This window comes from Molossus molossus, unplaced genomic scaffold (genome assembly GCF_014108415.1).
Source record: "Molossus molossus isolate mMolMol1 unplaced genomic scaffold, mMolMol1.p scaffold_m16_p_20, whole genome shotgun sequence".
NCBI classification, from domain to species: Eukaryota; Metazoa; Chordata; class Mammalia; order Chiroptera; family Molossidae; genus Molossus; species Molossus molossus.
Genome location: NW_023425356.1, coordinates 39,548,907 through 39,572,826, shown reverse-complemented (window position 1 = coordinate 39,572,826; position 23,920 = coordinate 39,548,907). Strand labels below are relative to the sequence as shown.

General features: G+C 41.7%; 1 protein-coding gene across 3 annotated transcripts in view; it reads right to left on the bottom strand.

The window, feature by feature from the left end:
* Positions 1 to 768: 768 nt before the first annotated feature.
* The window catches only part of KCNK2 (potassium two pore domain channel subfamily K member 2), a 162,364-nt gene continuing 139,212 nt past the window's right edge, over positions 769 to 23,920 (bottom strand). The window contains exon 7 of one of the 3 annotated variants that reach the window (XM_036272696.1): positions 769 to 1,861. In XM_036272696.1, the coding sequence (XP_036128589.1) occupies positions 1,544 to 1,861 (318 nt within the window). In that variant the 3' untranslated portion in view covers positions 769 to 1,543. The remainder of the gene's footprint in view (positions 1,862 to 23,920) is intronic. The other 2 variants (XM_036272698.1, XM_036272697.1) reach the window with 2 other exon arrangements.

Below are 23,920 nucleotides of genomic sequence, written 5' to 3'. Positions count from 1 at the left end.
ATTATATTTAGGGAAATCATTTTCCTTCTGCATTTTCAAAAATTATATATATACAATGTACAGCAGATCTAAGTATGAAAATAAAAGAAAGAGTAGCCATCTATTGGGTGCTTTCACTGAATTTCTTCTGAATTTTGGAAACATTCAAAGAGTTACAGAGTTACAGGCTATAAAATTAAAGTAAAAAGGTAAAATGGATTATCGCCTTTTCTATCTAAAAAAAAAAAAAAAGCTCTCAGGATCAAAATTGTGCTATAACAGCTTTTTCGCTACTGTCAGAGATGCATTAGGCCCGCAATCTGCATTTTCCTTGTGCAAAATCGCAGTCATCCCGGGTTCAGCTTCAGTCACAACTCCAGAGGTACCCCCAGGAAGGCTCGGCCCGTGCCCGGCCCTGCCGGCTGCATCGCCTCCCCTCGTCTGGCACATGTCACCCAAAGGAAAAAAAATCATATAAGCTCTGCATACACCAAAAAGCAAATCGATGCCGGCAGTATAATGTTTATTAGCAAATGCTCGTAACACATGGTTTGGCTGTCTGTTCATCAGAGTGGTAATTCACACCAGTTGTCTTAAATTGCCTCCAATAATAGCCACGTCAGAACAGTTTTCTTCTGTCCGATCATATATAAGTGTGTGTGTATATATATATATATGGGTTTTCTTCTTCCACCTTTAAAAACGTATACGTATTCATAAATGATAAATTCCAGTACTGCCTGCTAGGGAGAAGAGAGACAGGGAGCAGCCAGTTTTACTGGCCTGGTAAGAATCACACTGTCTATATGTACCGTTGGTACCTGAGACAAATAAATACTCCGAGGGGCCATCTGTGCACCTCGTTTCTCTGGAGTGCCTTTTACGCTAGGGTTTCTGGGTGTTGCTTCGATGTCCATCTAATTTGGCATCTACTCCTTCTTTGAGCATCACCACTTCAGTCATTTTACAGTTTCCAGCAAGGTATGGATTTCAAATGGGAGTCGTGGGATAAGGACTGCGGTGAGCCTAGGGGTGGGCAGGGAAGGAGAAACCAACATTAGCTAGAGAGGTTCTGTTTCTTCCTAAGATAAGGCACTGACAGAAAATTTCTTAGGTAAAAGGCTGCATGAGAATTTCTTGCCATTTACAAAAAGAAATGTTGTCATCCAGAAGTGGTCCATATCTAGGCTCAGTTAGGTAGATCCTGAAAACAAGGACTGATCCCTCGAAGCTACATGATGACCAGAAACCATTCTAATTCGTTCTGAAGCCTATGGCACGTTAGGAAAAAAGGGAGAAAAACAGTCTGGGCACCGAAAGGCATCAGACATTGCTTGTTTTATTCCACCGGTCAAAGAAAGTGGACCGTTCAACAAGCGTATCGAAAAACAGTGCTGGCTCAGAATGCCAAATTATCCTGGCGGTAGGTGACCGTGATGGGTGTATCTATGTCCCCCCCCTTTGGAGTTCATGCACAATTTAAAAAATGCTACCAGCAACAGTCTTAAAGAGCATATATAGAAGTCCTCACCTATGGCTAGCCTAAGGCTCTTCAAAGAGAGGGCTATTTCATATTTTCAATAACAGCAATTTCCTCCCCTGCACAGTGTGGCGTCAATCCGTTCAAATAGATACTTTCAGTTTTCAGTAAGGGAGGCAAGACATCCCTCTCGCTGGCGAGGTGGTTCACAGACAGGGTCCTCCTGCAAGGGGTCAGCTCCTGGTTGTGGTTCCCAGCCAGTTCTGCGGAGAGCTTCCGCTTAATGGAGGTGGCACGTTGGAACTTGTCATAGATCTCCACACTCAGCCGCCGCCTGGTTTCCTTGAACTCGGCCGTGACGTTGGCTGTCCACTCAGCAGCGTGGGCTCGGAACTCACCCACCTGGAACACAGAGGCAGAGACAAGACAAAGAGACACCGACAGGATGGTCAACATTTTGCACGCTGTACCTTCTGCTGGTTGGGTTGGGGGTGGGAGGTGAAACAGAAGACCAGGCTGTTGTTATACTGGAGGTCTGAGGATCGATGGAATGAGGCAAGATGTGCAGACCGAAGTTGCATTTTTATACAGCTATGGCTCTAAAAAGGAGTCTATGAATGTCAACTCTTTCCATCAAATTATATTAGAAGTACAAAATATGCTTGTTATTTGTGCATGAATCCCATTATTGAAACTTCTGATGCTGTTAAAAAAAAAAAAAAAGAAAAGCAATCTCTAACCCTTTAAAACTTTGTGAGTTTTTTTTTTTTTTTTTTTTTTTCATCTGTAATTTCAAGAAATATTTGGTTATACAAAAGGCAGCAGAAGCAGGAGGGTAGAATAAAGGCCTGGACTGTGAGCCCGGGTGACCCGGCTGGTTCTGAGAGCACCAAAGCTGTGTCCACGGGATATCCATTCGGGTTTTAGGACCAGAAATGGTGTGTGCAAAAGCTTCGTATCCACCTCATACTGCTCATTGAAGGAATCTGTTCACTAACTAAGCCACACAATGTCTTGCTTTTGCCTTCAGAGGACGCGAATGAGAACTGGCAAGTGCATTTGGAGGGCTATTTTAGAGGACGAGTGCGTCCAAGGAATGGTTTCTCAAGGGTGCCTGTGGGCCTGGCGAAGTGTCAGCCTGTCTGAGCTCTCGGTTCCTCCTTAGAACCGGCGTCTTCAGAACCACCTCCCAGGATGGCTGGGCTAATGGACTTCGCCCCTGGTAAGGGCCTATGCAGTTTGCACTGTGCACTTAACTTTGAAAGCTTAAATATATGTATATATATATTGCCCTGGCCCGTGTGGCTCAGTTGTTTGGAGCGTGATCCCATGCACTGTAAGGTTTCCGGTTCGATTCCCCGTCAGGACACATAGCCAGATTGGGGGTTAGACCCCCGAATGGAAGGCAACTGATCGATGTGTCTCTCATACATTGATCTCTCTCTCTCTCTCTCTCTCTCTCTCTCTCTCTCTCTCTCTCTCTCAGATCAGTAAAATATATCCTCAGGTGAGGATAAAAAAGAGAAAAAATAGCCCTGGCCGGTTTGGCTCAGCGGTTAGAGCATCCGCCTGCGGTCCGGAGAGACCAGGGTTCGGTTCCCACTAAGGGCATGTACCTCGGTTGCAGTTTGTCCCTGGCCCTGGTTGGTCATGCGGGTGGCAGCCACTCGATGTGTCCCTTTCACGTCGATGTCCCCCCCCCCCCTTCCTCTCTCTCCCTCCCACTCTATCTGTGCAAAAAATGGAAAAATGTCCTCGGGTGAGGACTAAAAAAAAAAAAAGAGAGAGAAAATATTGCCAAGGCCTAAGCACGAGCCATGTTTTCTCTGACCTCTATAAAATCATGTCTGCACGCTTGTGACTTAAATAACAATGACTAATCCCCTGGAAACTTGTGTAACTTGTATAATGCTTAACCAACGAGGCTTTAACAATGTAGACTACCTCCTAGAATAACCCCCTGCTGTGGGACACCCCCATTCCCTCTGCTGCTGGCATTTCTGCTTCCAGCTCGGGGAGCCCCACTGACCTCATTTCGTAAGTGACACGAGCTCTCCGGTACCGGGCAAGCAAAGACCTAGAGCTCTGTTCCTTTTTTGAACCTCTGCTGATTTTTGTTTTAAACGTCGATACGGGCACTATCACGAATGGTTTCTGCTACGGTCTGAATGTTAGTGTCTCTGCCTGGCCCCCAAAGTCCTAGGCTGAAATCCAAACCCCAAAGGTGATGCTGTTAGGAGGTGGGGCTCTGAGAGGTGATTGATTCATGAGGGTGGAGCCCTGGTGCATGGGATTAGCGCCCTTAGAGAAGAGGCTCCAGCGTGCTCCCTAGCTCCTCCCTCCAGGAGAGGACACAGCCAGAGGCTCTGGCTATCAATCAATCATGTTGGGGCTGTGATCCTGGACTCTCAGCCTCCAGAACTGTAAAAAATCAACTGTTCGCTGTTTATAAACGATCCAGTCTGTGGCATTTTGCTACGGTAGCCTGATCAAACTAAGTCAGTTTATTTAAGCTGACGATCTGAATTATAAGAGGGGTTATCCATGTACATATATTTCAATATGACATGTACATACACTTGGATAGTCACAGATGTATGTGTGTGTGTGTGTACACAAAAACAAAGTGGAAACTGTTCAAATATCCTCAGAAGGTGGCACACAGAAGATCAGCTCTTCTCCATCCATCCATCCATCCATCCATCCATCACATGTAGACACACATTTGGATGATCCACTCTTTTATTTTAAAGAGGTCTTTTATCTTCTACTTGTATTCTCCTAACAAGAAATAATTGCTTGTTATCTGCCTCTGGTTCTGAAAAATCAATGCTGGATAAATGAGGACTCCGTGGCACACATAATTGGCAAGATCAAGCATTCCTTAATCACTGAGGCAACTCTGAGGAACCTACGGTGAAAGAGGTGCTAAGTTTATAGCAATTAAGACTGAAGATTCTCACTGTTCCTTAAGGGACCCTGCCCCACCACACTCAGGTACAGAAGAGATTTTCCAATGTTTAATTCTGCTTTTCAGGGACTCTCTGCTTAGAAAAGCAAAGGCAGCATCAATCAGTGGTAAGAAACACTGAATCACTCTATACACATCGATAAATAAACCCCCAACCATTGGTATTCATTTCTTGTTTCCATCACTGTCCATCTGTTTACATTACGAGTTCCTGAGTTCAGAGTCTGTGTCCGGTACAGTTCATTGATGTGTCCAGTACAGAGAAAGCCCTCAGTAGAAACTTCTTAAATTGCACTTAATTAATAAATAAACACTAAATTTTGAAATAATACTTTTAATATAAAAAGTTAAGAGATTCTCTTGTTTCTATACCAGATTCAATTTAATTTTATAAGCTTTAAAACAATTTTTCTTTCTTTATTGATTTTAGAAAGAGAGGATGGGAGAGGGAGAGATATAGAAACATCGATGAGAACATCAATTGGCCACTTCCTGCATGCCCCTCACCGGGGATTTGGCTCACAACCTGGGCATGTGCCCTGACCAGAAATCAAACTGGCGACCTTTTGGTGCATGGGTCGACGCTCAACCACTGAGCCATACCAGCCGGGCTTCAATTTAATTTTAAAGACTTATAATTGCAGCCATATTAAAGATTGTGTTCAATATGAAAAGAAAATCTGACTGATATGGTCTTGAACAAAATTTATTTTCAAGCATATTATTAAATTCTCCTAGTTGACTCGACAAGCAGACAATCCTAACAGTGTAAAGTTTGCACTTTATAATAAAACAATAATTATTAATGAAAAATGAAAAATTCCAACTGACCTTTATTAGCACTGTACCAATGATTTTATAAAAAAGGAATTAACCTATTTTATTTGAGAATTTTCTCAATGTAAGAAGAACAATGCTCATATAGCTTTTTCTACGATGAGCTTTTCCTAGTAGTAAGGTTACTATAATAAAGGGAACAGGAAAGAATCTCCAGTTTTGTTTAAATAAATGTCTGTAAAAAGTATAAGAACCAGCTACTATATTCAATTTCTGCCCACAAATAAGTGATTAAACAAAAATAATCTCTGGCCTAGAAGACATCTACCTGAGTAAGCCCCTATATCATGGCTCAAGTCCTGGGGTACCCTTAGAACTGACTGAGCTAAAATTAGGTCTGTTTCCATTGGTTTTATTTTGGTCGCCAGCCCTTTACGGCCATGATCAGAAAGGCCATCGACATTCCCTGGCTCAGCCTCCCCTTTTCTTTAGCAACAGTCTCCTATTTTTTCTTTTTACCTTAAAAATGTTTTCTTATTATTAATAGCAATAGACTTTGCTTATCCAAAATTCAAATATTAACTATTTATTTGAAGAATTTTTCTATCTCCTCTAACTAGAATTTAAGATCTACATGTATCCTCAGCACCTAGACTATACCTGATATGAAGTAGACTTCTAATAAAATCTCTGTACAATGAATAAACACATCACGGAAAATGCATGTTCTCTGGAATCTTGCACCTCGATGATACACTTAACGACAGCGTAGCACACAGACCATCAACTGATTTTCTTCTCTGTATAATAACTTTCTTCCTTCTCCATTTTGATTATTATTAATATTTTTGCAAAAATGATCTTATAATAAACACATTATTTTACAAATGTTACCCCCCAACCAATTTTAGTCTTTTCCCATTAGTACCCATTATTCTGCCATAGTTCGTGTCAGCTGCCTAGCACTGCACAGGATGGTGGATATGAACTTTGTGGTGGTTTTTGTTGTTGTCATCATTGGGGCCTTTTTGTTATTGATAATAAAACCTCAGTGAATATTCTAGCACCCATGTCTTTGCTAATGTGTCCAAGTATTACTAAAAGTAGACATGCGGATTCAAAGATGAACATTTTCAGATTTCGAGGACACTAAAATTTCCACCTAATTCCCATTGTTTTCAAACTCAGAGTTTGCAGTCGTCCCAATAGGTCCTCCTTGTGGACAGTTATAACCTCTGTCTGTTCACAGCAGAAAAGTGTCTGATTATTGGCACATGCATAGAAAATTCTTTTATTAGTTTAATAATTTGAAATTTAAGTGGTCATGATAAATTGGACAAGGAATAAAAACCTTCCTTAGACCTGACCTGACTTTTCTTGAGAAGCGAGTTTCACGAAGTCCCCGTGATCTCTTAGGCTGCACTTACGACACACAGAGCTTTCTGTAGAGCCCAGGTGCTTCAACAAACTAGTGATTCCTGCAAATCAGGAAAAGGCTAAATGCAAGGAATGCTTCAGACATCTTTAATTTCTTATCTTTAATTGCACTCAGTCTCTGGAAGAGTCTGGTATTCTTTTCCACTTGGGGGGACACGTTTTTTCTAATCCTCTAGCATTCCCAAGGGTGGAAAGGTAATCTCTGGAACTCAGGAGGACTGTGGCCGGAAAAGTCAGAAAACCGTGGGGAGAGGTTAGCAGAAGCGGAAAGAGGGATGAGAGCCCCTGGCTCCAGCTCTATCGCTCACATTTTGGGTGACGATAGGTAAGCAACTGTATTTTTTTTTTTTTGTGCTTTGCATTTCTTATCTATAAAATTAGGATGGTAATAATCTATTTCACAGGAGAAAAAGTGATGTGCATGTATTCCTAAAAGGTAAAGGAGTACACAATTACTATGACAACGAGGCTGGTGATGATATGACTTGCCAAGGGTACTTTAAGAGCTTAAAGGAGAGTGCCAGATGCAGACTTGAAAAAATGGGACACTTCCCCCTGGACTATAATCCAAAGGTTCAAGAATCCAGTGGCAACATCGCCTGAGATCTCTTTGCATGTCTCACCAGCAATGCAATGGATTGCCTAACCTCTGCGTTATGCAGATCTTTACGTCATGAGGTGTTTTGAGCATGTTGAAGGCATAGGTAAAAAAATACAACTGGCCCAGCGAGTGTGGCTCAGTGGATTGAGCGTTGTCCTAGGGACTGAGAGGTCGCAGTTTAATTCCTGGTCAGGGCACATGCCTGGGTTGTGGGCTCAATCCCCAGTAGGGGGCATGCAGGAGGCGGCCAATAGATGTTTCTTCCTTACATTATTGTTTTTATCTCTCTGTCCCTTCCTCTTTCTCTAAAAAAATCAATTAAAAAAATCAATAAATATATTTAAAAAAAAATACAGCTGAACAACCATCCTGGATAGATACATTGGGTGATGTATTTCATCAAAGGAAGGCCAGGGCAAGAATGTTTATGTTTGCCTTATACTTACTATTACAACTGGAATAACATAATAATGAATTCAACAGATAACACAATGAACATTTGCTCATAATAAAAACTCTCATTTTAAAAACAAGTCTATGTCATGAGATGGGGTAAAATGTTGTTATGTCTATACAGTGCCTACTATGTGCTGGGCATTGTTCTTTTAAAAATGTTAACTTATTCAACTATCATAGCAACTCTGTGGGGAGAATTCTACTATGTCTCCCATTTCACAGAAGCAGAAACTGAAGCTAGAGAGGTTAAAACACTTAAGCGGCACAAGGTATACATGGAGGAGCCAGGAGTCGAACTTGGAGAGCTAACTCCAGCACAGCAGTCTGTCTCACCAGTACGATCATATTAATTCTAAGGATGGAACCCCTTTGGGTGAGTTCAAGAATTCACACATATGGAAATCCACCCTATAGCAGGTCATATTAGGCTATGGATAACTGCCATAATTTCCCAGATACAGAAAAAAAACAAAAGTTGACATTAACAGTATACACTAGGGCTACTTATCTAAACCACTAATGGTATCTTGTTTCCTCTCTACCCTGCCCTTATCTTTCTACTATTCTTCATGATACTGGATTTAAGAAATATGGTGCTCAAACTCAAAGGCTGAAAATACAAAGAAAAAAAAGAGAAAAATAAAACCAAACCAAGAGCATAAAAATAAAGAAAAATGACTTATTTCTTATTCCTTAAAAAAAAAAAAAAAATCCTGACCTTACTGAATAGTGATGTATTAATTACTAATCAAATAAAGGTGCCCTAAAGTACAAATTCTTATCTTTAAATGATGATAAAATTATATGTTCAAACTCTGAAGGTGCCTTTTTTTTTTTGTTTTCAAAGAATTTAAAGGTAATCCTTATGCATTAACATATTTTTGTTTCATTAGATTTTTATTTAAAATATCTTTCAAGAACTTAAATAGTATCTCATCTCCCTAACACTCAGCAATCTACACCACTTAGCTGGGGACCCAAATCAAGCAAAAATAGCTCCTAAAGGATCCCAATGAATGTTCCGGCTGGTCCTGCACTTGCCTCAAAGAAGAGATTTTCCCCTGGAGTCTATGCATCGTTGACTTTCACATAATTCTCACAGCCCAGGTGATCTGACTGACAGGACAAGAAGAAAGTGGAGTGCTCAGTCACCTGCCGTCTAAACCCTACTGGAACTGCTCTCATCCATGTCATTAAATTCAGTGGACCATTCCCTGCCTCATCCCTGCTGACCTTTACAGCAGCAAACAGCATGGCTGACCACGCCTCTCCTCAATCAGTCTCCACTCTGTTTCCAAGTCCGCAGATTCTCATGGTATCCTCTTACCAATCAGGTTAATTCTTCTCAATCAACATAGCAGGCTCATTTTCTTTTGCTCTCCCTGTAACGACCTTGTTCCTCAGGGATCTATTCTTCTCATTCCCCTTGGATGAGCATAGCCTCCAATTGTTTCAATAACCATCTATTTGCGGATGACTCCCAAATTCTTATTTCTAGGTCTAATCTCTCTACTGAGTATCTGCATAACTGACTGCTTATTAAGCATCTTCACATTAGATAATGCCCAGGCATCTCAAGCTCAGCATATATGCAAATGAAATCATTTAACTGCTCAAACCTGTTCTTACTTCATTTCTTATCACAGTAAATATCACCATTAACCACTGACTTGCCCAAGCTGAGCTTCAAGATAACCCTTTATTCTTCCTCTCACTCAATCTTTCATCAAATCCACTGAGTCTTGCTGATTTACCTTTTCTCTCGATTCCTTCATTTCTCTCCATTCCCACTGCATCCACTGGTCCTGCCCACCAGTTGGTCTCAACTGGATTACAGCAGCTGTCCTCACCAGTCTTGCTGACTTACGTCCACTCCCTCAAATGTTGTCCCCACAGAGCAGCCGAGCTGACACGCCCCATGACAAACACAAATCGATCAAGTACTTTCCTTACATTAAACAGTTCAATTGATTCTCATTTCAGTTAGGATGAAGTCCAAACTCTTTAAAGGGCTCATATGTACTAGGGTCTACCTATTGGTTTAGCCTCAATTCTAATCTCTGTCCTTCTAAGTCTACTCTTGGGAGCCATGCTGAACACTTATTTCTTATCATATGCCATTCTTTCTATTTTTTTTTGCCATTATTCATTCATTAGCTATTTTTCTCTCTGTTCAGAATACTGTTACCATCCTTCTCTAGTATTTTCCTTCTCATCCTACACTAGACATCCTCCTGGAACCATCCCCGACCCCCTAGACTGCACCAGATTCCTTTGCCACTGGATCTGCCACAGTCTGTACCACAATTTATTCCAACCGCTGTGCTAGTGTAATTGCTGTCCTGGTTTCATGGCAGAAGAGAGGACATGTCTGCCACATCCTATTCAGCATTTCTAGAGCCTGAAAGAGTGTACATAGTGGAAATTCAATACATAGGAGTTGGATAAATGAATCAACGGCAAACAAATCCAACGTGTTTTGGATCCATGCCCCAGTCTACTTTCTCGTGACTCTGATGGGATGATTCTGCTCCTCTCAGGAGGGAGATGCGGCCAGGTCAGTTCATAGTAAAAATTCGAAGTACATTTCCTCAAACTTTTTAGTCTTTGTAGAGACCCCTCACCACTTTAAGAAAATTATACTACTACTAACGCCTCATCCTCAGGGTGAAGAACATCATGCCTGTTGTCTAGATGTTTTAATCCAAATTGCCTTTTCCTTCCCTTTTCCATCATTCTCACCACTCTGCATGACAACACCTGACGAGGCTACCCAGAATCTCAGCTTCACCATCCCTATAAAATGTAACATTTGAAGATGGATTAACACTTTCACTTTATTTTTTTATAAATATTTTCTTTGTTAATCCTAACCCAAAGATTTTTTTTATTGATTTCTAAATCAAGTGGAAGGGAGGGATAAAGAGAGAGAAACATTGATGTGAGAGAGACCAAGGCCACGGATGAAACCTGCAACCCAGGACATGCCCTTGACCAGGAATTGAACCTGAAACCTTTCAGTCCAAGTGGCAACACTCTAACCACTAAGCCAGACCAGCCAGGACAACACTTTCACCTTAGAGAAATCATTATTTGTCAGCAACTATGAATACTTATTAAGGATCTAATAGCTTTACAAATTAGCACAGTCTCATGATTACAGAGGCCAAATATTTGTCTGCCCAACAGTGGGTCCAAACCCAAAAGTCCTCATGTTCTCTAGGTATCTCAAATAATACCAAAAGGTATTATTTACCCTGGAAATGGTAGCAAGAGAATTGAAAAACAAATACTTTCCGTATACTAACTTTTAGGGCAATTTTCCACATAAGGGTAATAGGATGGCTTAAGACAGATACAAGTTCACTGTTCTAGAAACCTGCAATTTATGAAGTTTACAGGAAACTCTTTTGTATCCAGAAGGAGTATGTATCCCTCCATTGACTCCAATCAGCCAACAACTTGGCAGGTACAAGGCCATTTATTTTTATTTTTTGGTAGTCCTACAATCTTTAATAGCCATTTTCTCCCTCTAGATCTTATCTATATTTTCTGTTCTCCTTGGCTTTAGTTTTCCTTCTCATGTAATTCTCAGTCAGCAGTGAATGATCATCACTTGTTACAGGTAAGCCAGTCCCTTCCACAGAGTCAGGACTGGATGCAGAACTCGATCTGAAACTCTGAGATGTTTAATCCCCAAGAGTCAACTCAAGTAGAGTAGTTCTCCTTTATCCGCAGTTTCAATCTCCTTGGTTTTAGTTTTCCATAGTTAACCATGGTCTGAAAATATTACATGGAAAATTCCAGAAAGAAAATAACTCCTAAATTGGGCACCATTTGGAGTAGCAAATGTAATGAAAACTTCTGCTGACCCAGTGGGGACGTGAATCATGCCTTTGTCCAGCATCTGCAAGCGGTAGACGCCCCCTACCCATAAGTCCCTTACTGGCCACTTTGGTTATCAGATCGACAGTCATGGTATCACCATACCTGTGTTCAAGTCACCCTTATTTTGCTTAAGAATGGCCCCAAAGTGCAAGAATAGTGATGTTGTCAATTCAAATATGCTAAAGAGAAGCCACAGGGTTCTTCCTTTAAGGAAAAAGGTCAAAGTTTTCCACTTAATAAGGAAAAAACATTGTATGCTGAGGTTGCTAAGATCTATGGTAAGAATGAATCTTCTATCCATGACATTGTGAAGAAGGAAAAAGAAATTCATGCTCATTTTGTTGTAGCACCTGAAGGTGCAAAAGTTACAGCCACAGTGCATGATAGAGCTAAGCGGAGGTGGAAAAGACATTAAATTTGGGCATGAAGACATGAACAGAAAACGTGTTCCAATTGATGACAATGTGTTGGTCTAGAAAGCATGAGTCTATACGAAGATTTCAGCAAGGGATCCCCTAAAACAAGTGACACCAAGCCATTTACTAAAAGTAAGGGATGGTTCCACAGATTCAGGAATAGGTTTGGACTGAAAAATATAAAAATTACTGGAGTTGACTAGAGTTATCCACCATTTCAGGCATCCACTGGGGGTCTCGAAATGTATCCTCCAGGGACGAGGGGGGACTGCTGTATTCGGATGATACTTGAAATAGCTGCAACTTTTCTTTTAAAAAATGTTCTATTGATGTGTAGATTGCAGCACTGTTTTTGATGTGGGCACAATAACATGAATAGACAGTCTTTTCCCTAAAGGACATTTTTAAGAGAATCTGAAACAAAGCTGAGCATTTAGGATTTCATGGCCACTAAGTAATTTTTTTTTTCACCAGGAATGAAACTAAAGGGGTTTTTCTCATCTTTGACCCTTTGACAGTAGGATTTTACTTTACTTTTCTCAGATACTTACGTACCCGAATGACTTGAAAAATTTCAGTGAGGGGTTGGAAACATTATATCTGTAAAAATAATCTGAACTCTACTTTGCACCCTTTCAGAGGTCGCTTAGACTAATTCCTGGTAATTATCATTAACTCATTTTCTGAAGTATTGACTTTTCCCTGTATTGCTGAACCATACTGTTAAAAAGAACAATTCAAATTATTCTCTTTACCAACCAGGTTAAAAAAAAAACTAAAATAAAATAATTACTAAGTGCCACATTCTCTTGACAGAACAGTACATGGTTTTCAGAAAAGTATATGTAATATTCGTAAGGTCTCCTTAATGTAAAGTGCTTTTTGTAGTTAGAAATTTCTGTACTTTTTCTTTTTTTTATCTTCACGTGAGGACATTTTTTCCATTTTTTTTGTTCAGATAGAGTGGGAGGGAGAGAGAGAGAAACATCAATGTGAAAGGGACACATCGAGTGGTTGCCACCCACACGACCCCAACCAGGACCGGGGACAAGCTGCAACCAAACGTGCCATTAGCAGGAACTGAACCCAGGACTCTCTGGACTGCAGGCCGACGCTCTAACCACTGAGCCAAACCAGCCAGGGCGAAATTTCTCTACTTCTTAATGTCATATATGTTAACATTAATGTATAAAGATTAGGCACACATGTTGTCATAAAAATGATGTCAAGAAAAATAATAATACTAGTATTAATACTATGATTTTAAATAATACCTTTCTTCTAAAAATTTGCAAGTATGATATATCACGTCTGCATACATAATGAGGAGGTGGGGCTGCGAAATCATCAAACACTCATTCTTTGCAAACTCAGCTTCTTGATTTCTTTCCCTGTAGCAACACACTGTCCTGTGTCACTGAACATCCCTGAAATTCTTCCCTTGGTCTGGTATTGGGGTTACTTTAACAATGATTTTATGAAGCTCACCTAACTTATACAATAGCTTGTATAAGTTATTATATTAAAATTCATAAAACAGCCCTGGCCAGTTTGGCTCAGTGGTAGAGTGTTTGTCCGTGGACCAATGAGTCTCAGGTTCGATTTTGATCAAAGGCACGTACCTTGGTTTCGGTTCTTCCCTGGCTGTGGTTGGAATCGTGCAGGAGGCAACCAGTCTAGGTGTCCCTCTCACATCAATGTTTTTCTCTCTCTCCCTCCCACTCTATCTGAAGATAAATAGAAAATTACCCTTGGGTGAGGATTAAAAAAAATAAAAAATAAAATTCATAAAACAATATAACATAATGTATGTACTTTTTATGAAATCCCACATACTCTTACATGCTTGAGTTATACAATGACTAGATATTTGCTGGTCAGTACAATGGACGCTCTATGATTAGGGGCGGGGTCGAGGGGGTAATCATCTGTTGTTTAAGTTCTTAAAGGTGTACAGCTGTGAGAAATCAGCCAAATGAAGGAACAGGCAGACACCTTAAAGCATTTGCCACAAAATATATGCATTATCTATTTAATACAATCCAGACATTTAATGATGTTTCAAAACTTATTCAGGAAACCTAGATTTAATAGTAGTTCACCTATAACAAAAGGGCATTTTATGTTCACTACAGGAATACAAGACCTGGCCACGGAGAATGGTTCTGTTTCCTTTCCTCTTCCACTTTCCTTCCTGCGCAGGTGGGCCCTGGACAGGTCAGCAGGGCAGGGAGGCAGCGCAGCGGGGCAGGCTGCAGTGGACGCCAGGGGGCGCTCCATACCAGGGGTGGCAGCCCAGTGTCGGCTGGCAGCCTGAGAAAGGCCAAGGGGGCGACCCTCCCAAGGGAGGCTCAGCATAGAGCTCTGGGCACCAGCACGGTGGGAGGGCATCCCTGCGGGGGTGGGGCGGGTGGCAGAAGTGGCAATTCAAGCCTGGCTACATACAAGGAGACTGAAAAAAAAATATATATATATATATATATATATATATATACACACAGCAACCACTGTAAGAGAGGGGAATTACAGATATAAAAGTGCAGAAAACGGGAAGGAACTCGTGCTGGATTGGAATGAGAGATCTCAGTATGAGCTCATGCTTTTCAAGGTATATAGATGGAAATGGGTATGTGCACGAATATAAAATGTATTCCTTAGCTCTGTCTGCTTGGAGCACCAGGGAGCGGTGACAACCCCATGAGCTACAAGCACCCACATCTTCATTTCCAAACACCATCCCCACTAAAAGAAACCATGATCCCTTGGAGAAATGGATGATTCCAGGGCTGGGGCAGAGAAATTGTTTAAGGTGAGCCTGGAACACCTTCTTGTGCCAGAAAGTAAAAAAAAAAAAAAAAAAAAAGCCCCTCCCCCAATTACGGGGATATGCCCAAAGACCCAAAAGATAGCTTGAAGTTCTCCCATTGGCTAAGACTACGGCAACTTGAAGATCAAAATAAAGGATGAGCCTGGCCGCTGTGGCTCAGTGGTTGAGCATCGACCCAGGCACCAAGAGGTCACTGGTTTGATTCCCAGTCAGGGCACATGCCCAGGTTGCGGGCCAGACCCCAGTGTGGGGCATGCAGGAGGCGGCCAATCAATGTTCTCTCTCATTGATGTTTCTATCTCTCTCTCCCTCTCCCTTCCTCTCTCTCTCAAAATAAAGAAAAAAAAAATCAAAATAAATAAATGATGACTTTAACAGACTGTAACCCATGGATTACAGCAGAAATCCACAAGTCCGTACTGATTTAAATGAATAAATAATAAATTGAGAGTTCAACGAAGAAAGGAACCACCATAAAATCTCCAAGTACCTCCCCACAAAACACCTATTCATTTTACAGACTAACTTTACAGTGAGTAAAATCACCTGCTTTTTCTTGTAAACTGTCGACCCTACATTTATCAAAATACTTAAATCACATATTAATGCATAATCATCGAGTTCAACAGGTACACTAAAGGTGATCATTTTCAAATGCAAAGCCATCAAATCCAGTCTGTATCCTTGAAATGTGAGCACACTGGAAATTCCATCGCAAGAGGTGCCAGATACGTATTCTTTTCTTCCATAAAAGCCAAAGGAAAAAGTCGTTTCGGCACCTCAGGCTAAGCGGGTCTCTGAGCAGGTGCAGTTCCACAATCGGCGCCAGGACAAGTGACAGATGAGCAGCTGGAGAGTTTTGGAGCGTGAAGAGGAGACAAGACTACTGAGGACAAGAGAAAAGAACAAGTCTTCGCTTTGCTGTTCTTTGCTGCGGTTATTTTCAGAGGTTCACACCTTTAGCTCTGAATATATGCTCTATCGGTTTAAAAATATCTGTCGTATTTGAACTTTGCAAATGGAATGTGGGAGAAAAATACTCAATCTGGTCTAAGCAGATCCAGGAAAATTACATTTCCAACTTCTTTTTCAAAGGGGAAATTGCTTCCAGAAGTCTCTCTCTCAGAGTTAACTCTCCCCTGTCCAGCTACATGGGTGTGGGTGGTCGACTTTTACAGAAAACCTCTGAAATAGCTGACAACCCATGGACGGCTGTTCACCTGGACCAAGATGAAATGCGGGAAGGAGAACTGGATTGCGACGTGCAAAGATATTCTCCAAGCACTGCTCAGGTAGGGAAAAGAATTTCACTGCCTTGGCAACTAGCTTTATACGCTTCTCCTTCCTAACTCTTCGAAGTGAGGGCAGTCAGGACAATAAAATTCCGGGAGAAAAAACACAACCTATAGCATTAGCACAGGAGAAGCGGCTTTGTTTTGAAACAGGTTACTGCCAGAGATTCTTAGTCTCTTCTCTGTCATGTAGACGATAATCTGTATCACATTAGTCTGCAGCTGTGTGGTCCATGTCAGTGGCCACGCCATTCTGGCTATTGGTGACTTCACATGTGGCCAGTCTGATTTGAGACGTTCTCTAAGTGTAAAATATATTCCAGGGATTGCCGTTTTATTACAAAAACAAAATGTAACATATCTCGATCATAAATTGCATGTTATTCAAAATGTCAGTTTAGATAGATTGGGTTAAGTAAAACACCTTATTTAAGTTAATTTCATCTTTCTCTTACCTTTTCAATGAGGCTAATAATAAAATTAAAGTTACCTATGGGGCTTGCTTTATATTTCTACCATACAGCCAGGCCCACAGAATGCTCTTCTGTTGCACCATCTTTACTTTTATGTTCAGCTATCTATTTTTTAATCTCCTCCTGAGGATATGTTGTTATTGATATTTTTTTTTTTTAGAGAGAGAAACAGTGATCAGTTGCCCGGCCAGGGCATTTGTGCTGTCTTTACATCGGACCGCAAAGAATTGCCCTTTTATTCTTTTATGAACGTGTCAAACTTTCAGGCAAAAAGCAGAAGGAATCATGTAATTTTGGAAAATAGTAATGCAAAGCCAAAAACTTCCCTGACTCAATTTCAACAAGTCAAAGTGGCAGAGAGGGTCTAATAACGCAGTCCACCCCACAAGTGCGCCACCTTTGCCCAACCCGGGACACCCCAGGGGTTCGCTCCACAGCAGGGGGCTTGCCGGCTTACAAGCACGCCACTGTGTCTCAGTTAACTGGACCACACTGTCGTGAGGCTACCTGAGAAACAGGAAGAAAAGCCAGAAAATACAAGAAGGAACAATGGGCCTATCCAGAAGGTGACAGCAAAGCAGGTGAGCGCTCAGCCTGGAAGAGCACAGGGCAGCACCTGGGTGTCATACCTGCGGGATCAGAAATGGCCTGAGCCCGCCTCCCCAGCTGTAGCCACCGATGGCTCAGAGACTGAGAATGTAGGGCAGACAATCCTCTGAATGAAGCGCGGGAAGCACCCATTGAGACAGGAAAGTCAAAGGGGTCCACCTTAATGTCCCCTCCGCAAAGGCAGCCTGATGGGCGCGCACCGGCCGCCCGCGGCCCGTGGAGCCTCCAGAACATCTGCTCAGACTGCATCAGCCTAGGGAGCGCCATCAAAGCAGACAACGACAGGGAACCCCTTCCCTCTCCCTGCCCCTTCCCCCGCAGGCTGACGTCCACAGACAGCCCTTCCACGACCACTCTATGCTTTAGAGAACACGATTTGCCCTGTTTTGGTCTGGATCCATCTAACAGACAGCTGGGCGGTAATGGGTTTCTATTACCTTCGTCTGGTTATTTTATGAGGCCCGTGTTACACTGAGTACGAAGCGGTAAGGAGTAGTCAGGAAGGTGAGAAAAGGCAGGGAGGAGCAGTGACAAATCCAATACCCCTCCCGGTCTCTTGCCAGTGTTGCTTATTATTTCAGGTTGGATGCCGACTGCAGCCCAGCTCCATTATGGCTCCGGTAAGCAGTGCTGAGTGGGGAGTGAGGTGGGCTCTTGCCTGGGTCTGATTATACATCTTCAGGGCTCGGGACAAAGCTCTCGGAGGCTCCAACGATCCCCAAGCTCCCCTCTTACCAGCCTCCTTATCTTCTCCTCCTTCAGATGTAAAGTTGGTTGCTTGTACGTTTTGAATAATGGAAGGTGGAAAATTGCAATGGTAAGAGAACAAGCAACCAATTAACCGATTCATTTTTCTCTAGTTTAAAAATCTCTACAAACTGCTAGACTGGTCAAGAGAGGGGAAGCCACACTCATAATTGCTTTGTGGGCCAAAATACCCAGCTACCTGAGAGCTTTTTCAAAAGACTCAGAATATTATTCATGGATGCCAAATGTGGACAGATAAAGTGCATTTTTAATAGTAAACAGGTTCACAGAAACGATGATGAGATACCTACATCTCAAGTTGTTTCTGGCTCAATTGGAAATGCTAAATGAGGCATAGTCGCAAATACACAACAGAATAAAATGGGTTCAACATAGGATATTTTTCAAATACTCAATTCTGGAACTTTCGCATTTCCCAAGGATTTTTGAAGCAACACTTTTGAGTGATGAGCTTTCAACTTATAGAACTTCTAATCAGGAAAACCTATCGTTTATTTGGCAAGGTAAAGGTCACAGAGGCGACCTCAAATTATATTTCTAACACTTCCTCTGTTTAGGTTAAGGAAGTGCTGTTTTATGAGATTCAGCTTTAGCATATTACTATAAAACAATGGCCATCAGTTCTGATAATTCCGTAGCTTACGATGCTTACAAAATGAGGGTGACTTTTTTGTGAAGTTGAGTGTGCTTATTGAAAATAAGAAGAGCCCGACCAGTGTGGCTCAGTGGTTGAGCGTCGACCCGTGCACCAAGACCGTGCACCAAGAGGTCGCTGGTTTGATTCCCGGTCAGGGTACGTGCCCAGGTTGTGGGCCCGATCCCCAGTGAGGGGGGAGGGGAATGCAGGAGGCAACCAAACCATGTTCTCTCTCATCGATATTTCTCTCTCTCTCTCTCTCTCCCTCTCCCTTCCTCTTTCTCTGAAAACCAATGAAGAAAAAGACATTTTCTCAATAAAGTGAGAAGAGCCCTGACTTGGTCAGTTTTCATCAGTCCTCCTTCATGAGACCCTGGGCCTTCATGAGACCCTGGGCGATGGCTCACCTCCCACTGCACGAAAAGAACTGTTTGGAGCATGAGCGTTTCCCCACTGGTCGTGTGTGGGAGAAGAAAATCGTAGTATCTCTTGGATATAAAACTCTCTAAAACATTTTTATTTTTGATAGGCTTTATTTATTTATTTATTTAATCCTCACCCGAGGACATTTTTCCATTTTTTGTTCAGATAGAGCGGGAGAGAGAGAGAAACATCGACGTGAAAGGGACACATCGAGTGGCTGCCACCCGCACGACCAACCAGGGCCGGGGACAAACTGCAACCGAGGTACATGCCCTTAGCGGGAAGTGAACCCGGGTCTCTCTGGACTGCAGGCCGATGCTGTAACCACTGAGCCAAACTGGCCAGGGCTTGATAGGCTTTTAACTACATAACATGCTAAAGCCAGGGATACTTTTATTCCAGTCCAGCCTAAACACCACACCGCATGGATGGACCTTGAGAGCATCGTGCTGAGAACGTCAGACAGGAAGACAAATACAGTGTGATCTCACTTACACGGGGAATCTTAAAAATGTACAACAGACTGATGACAGAGGTGGGGGGGTAAGGGATACAAACCTGCAGTTATAAAATCAATACGTCATGGGATGCAATAAACAGCATGGAGACTATCGTTAATAAAAATGTAGTGCCTATTTGAAAGTTTCTGAGAGAGAAGACCTCAAAAGTATCCATCACAAGAAAAAATCTTGTAACTATGTAACTATGTCTGGTAACAGAGGTAAACTGGACTAATTGTGGCGATCGTTTCACAATATATACAAATATCAAATGACGTTGTCCACCTGAAATCAACATGTTGTATGTATTTAAAAATATTAAAACATAAAAAAGTAAAGTTGCTAAGTAAAAAACACTTGGAAATATTAGGAAGTCAGCTAGGTATTCGGGAAAAGAGCATTTTGATGGAGGGAACAGTCATTGCAAAGGCACTAGGGCAGGGGGTGCCTGGTGTGGGAAGGACACCGAGGGGTAGGAAGGGCAGTGAGGCTCGGGTGGACTGGACAGGGACAAAGAATACTAAGAGAATAGGTTAGGGTAATGGGGGATAGATCATACAGAACCCTTATGCTATTTTAAAGACTTTAACTTTTCTTCTGAGAACAATGGAAGGGCATCAGGAAGCTTCTACACAGAGAATGCTATGATAGGACTAGTTTCAGTGGATTACTCTGGCCTCTTGGTCGAGCAAAGGAGGAAGGAGGAGACCAGTCAGGAGGTTCTGAATATTCCAGGTCAAGCTAATGGTGGCACAGAAAAGGATGATGGGTATGCAAGAAGCAGTTTTTTCTGGATATATTTGCAGATCAATACTATGGGACTGAATTTTTTTTTTTTTCAGATCAGTGCTATTAGATTAAATGTAAAATGGGAAAGAAAGTCAGAGATATCACCTTTTCTTTGCAGTTTCCCCCGGTTCACCCAATTGGATTTAATAATTCCATGTCTGTGAACCAAGGCACAAAAAGCACCTTCTCTCTGTCTCTATCATGGTACCTATCCCGTAGTAACTATTAGTACAAGTTTCTATACTTCCAATTGCCTATAAACTTCTCCTCAAGGGCAGAGGCTGAGATTTTTTTCATACCTCTACTCCCAATACCTAGTAAAATGCCTGACACACCATCACAATCAAAACACGTCTGATGAACAAACCAATCAATGATGCAGCAAAGCCACCTGCACGATGTACCTTTTGCAAGTGGCATAATAGTCCCCAACGTGCATATCAGAAACACTGCTCAGCACACTGTGATTTCTTCCAGTTCAAACTCAGACCACACTTACTGCCTTTTGGTCAATTCACATTTATGACAGTTTTCATGTTGCAATACACGTGACTTCAAATAAGGAAATCACTGGTCATCCTGCCCTGCTATCTATACATCCTTGTAGCCATCACTGCTTATTCAGAACCGTGTACTGAACACAAAACAGCAGTCCTTAAACTGAACCTACATTTAGGCTAAATCTGTCCAACAGGCTCTCAAAGTGTGGCAGAAATAGCACAAGCAGGAATAAAGGTGAATATGTATGCATATATATTTATATGCATTCATATATTGATGCATAAAGATGAATACATGTATACACATATATACAAACACTAGATGGCATAAAAATACCTGCACTAGAAGAAATACCTTAACTTCTCACAACAGGCACTAAGTAACGGAAGAGTCCATCAACACATAAATCTTGGCATTTGTGAGAAATTCCATGAAAAATATCATTATACACACAGTTTCCAATTTGGGAACTAAATTCCTTTCTATAGTAAGATTTCCCAATATTTATTTTTCTACCCAGCTTTAGGCAATATTTCCTACAAACATTTTGCTTAAAGGATAACTAAGTGCTTGCTGATACAGAGATTATAAAAATAGTAAAACCATACTGGTTATAAATAACTATGTGTAGCAAGTATAAACAGCTATAGGACATGAGAAGCATTTTGGTTTTTGTTTGTTTGTTTGTTTATTTCTAAAGGTGAAAGAACCAGACACTTCATGGGTAATAAGCACCACTTGTTATGCAGCTAGAGTGTATTTTTGTAGTTGGACCCTCTTCATTATGAAGGTGACTACTTTGGAGAACATGTTTTGTTTATTTGTTTGCCTTTCTCTGTGTCTATTTGTTTATTTACTCACAGACACAAAAGTCAAGTACCTATCCATTATTCTTAGGGACAACCTTACCTGAGGAAGCAATCCATATTAGCTGCTTCAGATGAAAATATCCAGGATCATGTTTAATAATTTAAATGGCTATCCCCTTTTGGGAGGAGAGTATATTTGCATATATATAAACATGTATAATACATTACACCTTGCATTATTATTGCATCAGCCTAGTTTTCTGCGGGGCTGGTTCCTGAGTGATAAGCAGACCCCTGCAATATGCCACCAGCCCAGGGGTTGGAGAGCCAGATGGCCAAGAGTGGACCCTGTGAGGAGATGATCAGTGGACTCTAGGAGCAATATTATCCCATTGCCACCATGAAGTTTTCCTTTTCTGCTATGTAAGTCCTTTAAATGACCCTCCAGCCTTCCACAAAGCTACAGATTGGTCCAGCCACACGTTAGCTGTGTTGGGGGGACACAGGAGGGCTCTGTGTTCACGACCCGAGTGCAGGGGCCCCAGAGAGCCTGCAGTGCCCGGAGAAGCAGAGAGGATGTGGCCAAGGAGAAAAGACTCGAGCAACAGTCCAGAGCGACGAGTGTGACAGGGATAGATTTCTGGAACATCCACATACAACAAACTGGGTCTATGCTTCAAGAGGAGATAATCAGTCTATATATAAGCAAAATAGAATTTCAAAAAGTGTTTAACCAAGTCACGACTAAAGAAAGTATAGCAGATATGTCTAGCCAAATATAATTTTGCCTAAAGTATACATTATAATCCAATGTAGAGAGTATCATATAAAAATTATACCCATACGCCCTGGCTGGTTTGGCTCAGCAGTTAGAGCATCGGCCTGCAGTCCAGAGAGACCCAGGTTCGGTTCCTGCTAAGGGCACGTACCTTGGTTGCAGTTTGTCCCCGGCCCTGGATGGGTCGTGCGGGTAGCAACCACTCGATGTGTCCCTTTCATGTTGATGTTTCTCTCTTTCTCTCTCTCTCTCTCGCGCTCTCTCTCTCTTCCTCTCTCTCCCTCCCACTCTATCTAAAGAAAAAATGGAAAAATGTCCTTGGGTGAGGATAAAAAAAATTATATCCATAGAAACTGGTTTGCAAATACAGTTCCTTAAGAATATTGGGTTGAACCACATGAAATTGTGATTCTTAAGGTCAAAAATAGTTGAGTATTAACTATTTCATATGGTTCAACTAATACATTTTAAAGTAATATTATATAAGGATAACCTGCTCTTTTATATCGGCGATGACTTTGGTACTATGCAGGTTAGTTTTATGAGACAACATCAGTTCAAGATTCTTTCCTTTGGAACATTTACACATAAAACAGATTCGCTGCTACTCAGTATCAGAGACAGGCATCTTTACAGGGACAGGCATCTCTGGTCTCCGTCAAACTTAAAGCCCACCTAAAGATTCCTTAAAAACCATTTGCTCTGTTCTACTTCAACTCTTACATGATGTTTCTATTTAAATAAAACCACTAGTGAGTCTTAAATAAGATAAATGCAGATAATATAATATCTTAAATAATATATAAGCAGATAATATAGCTAAATCCATCAGGGATTTGGAAGCTGAACTAAACTCAAACTAAATTCACCACATATGAGCATAGCGCATAAAGTTTAAATCTCCCAAAGTATTATTATTGTTGTTGTTGTTGTTGTTATTTTAACTCTTTCCTTGAATCAGCAACAGTGTTTATGGAGTTTTACGGGATTGGTAGGAGAGGAGGGTTATAATCTAGAACAGTCAGCCCCATAATCCTAGTGGTTTCAGGGAAAGGTTCATTTCTCACTCGTGCTAAATGCCCGGGGCTCAGCTTGTTGGGGTTCCTCGGGGCCCAGGCTGACACAGCACCCTGATCTCCTAAGGTCACTGTACCAGAGACAGCCCTCGGGGGGCTCACAGCACAACTCGGTCTTCCCACTTCCTCACGTCAGTTCTGCCCACAGTCCCTTGGCCAGAACCATGCACGGGGCTCACCAACCACAAGAGGAACAGGAAATGCGATGCTAACGTGTGTCAGGCGGGCCAGAGAAATGGAAACATTCCATGAGGAAGAACAGGGGTTCTTCTTTGTTCAGGAAAGAGATGTTCTATATCGTGTGTGCATGTGTGTATGCATATACACACAGATTATTAATTTGTTCTTGGTTCAAATCAGTTTGGGGCAGGAAGAATTAAATTGCCTTACTACAGATAGGGTGCCATCCACTGAACACTGAAGAAATCACCAT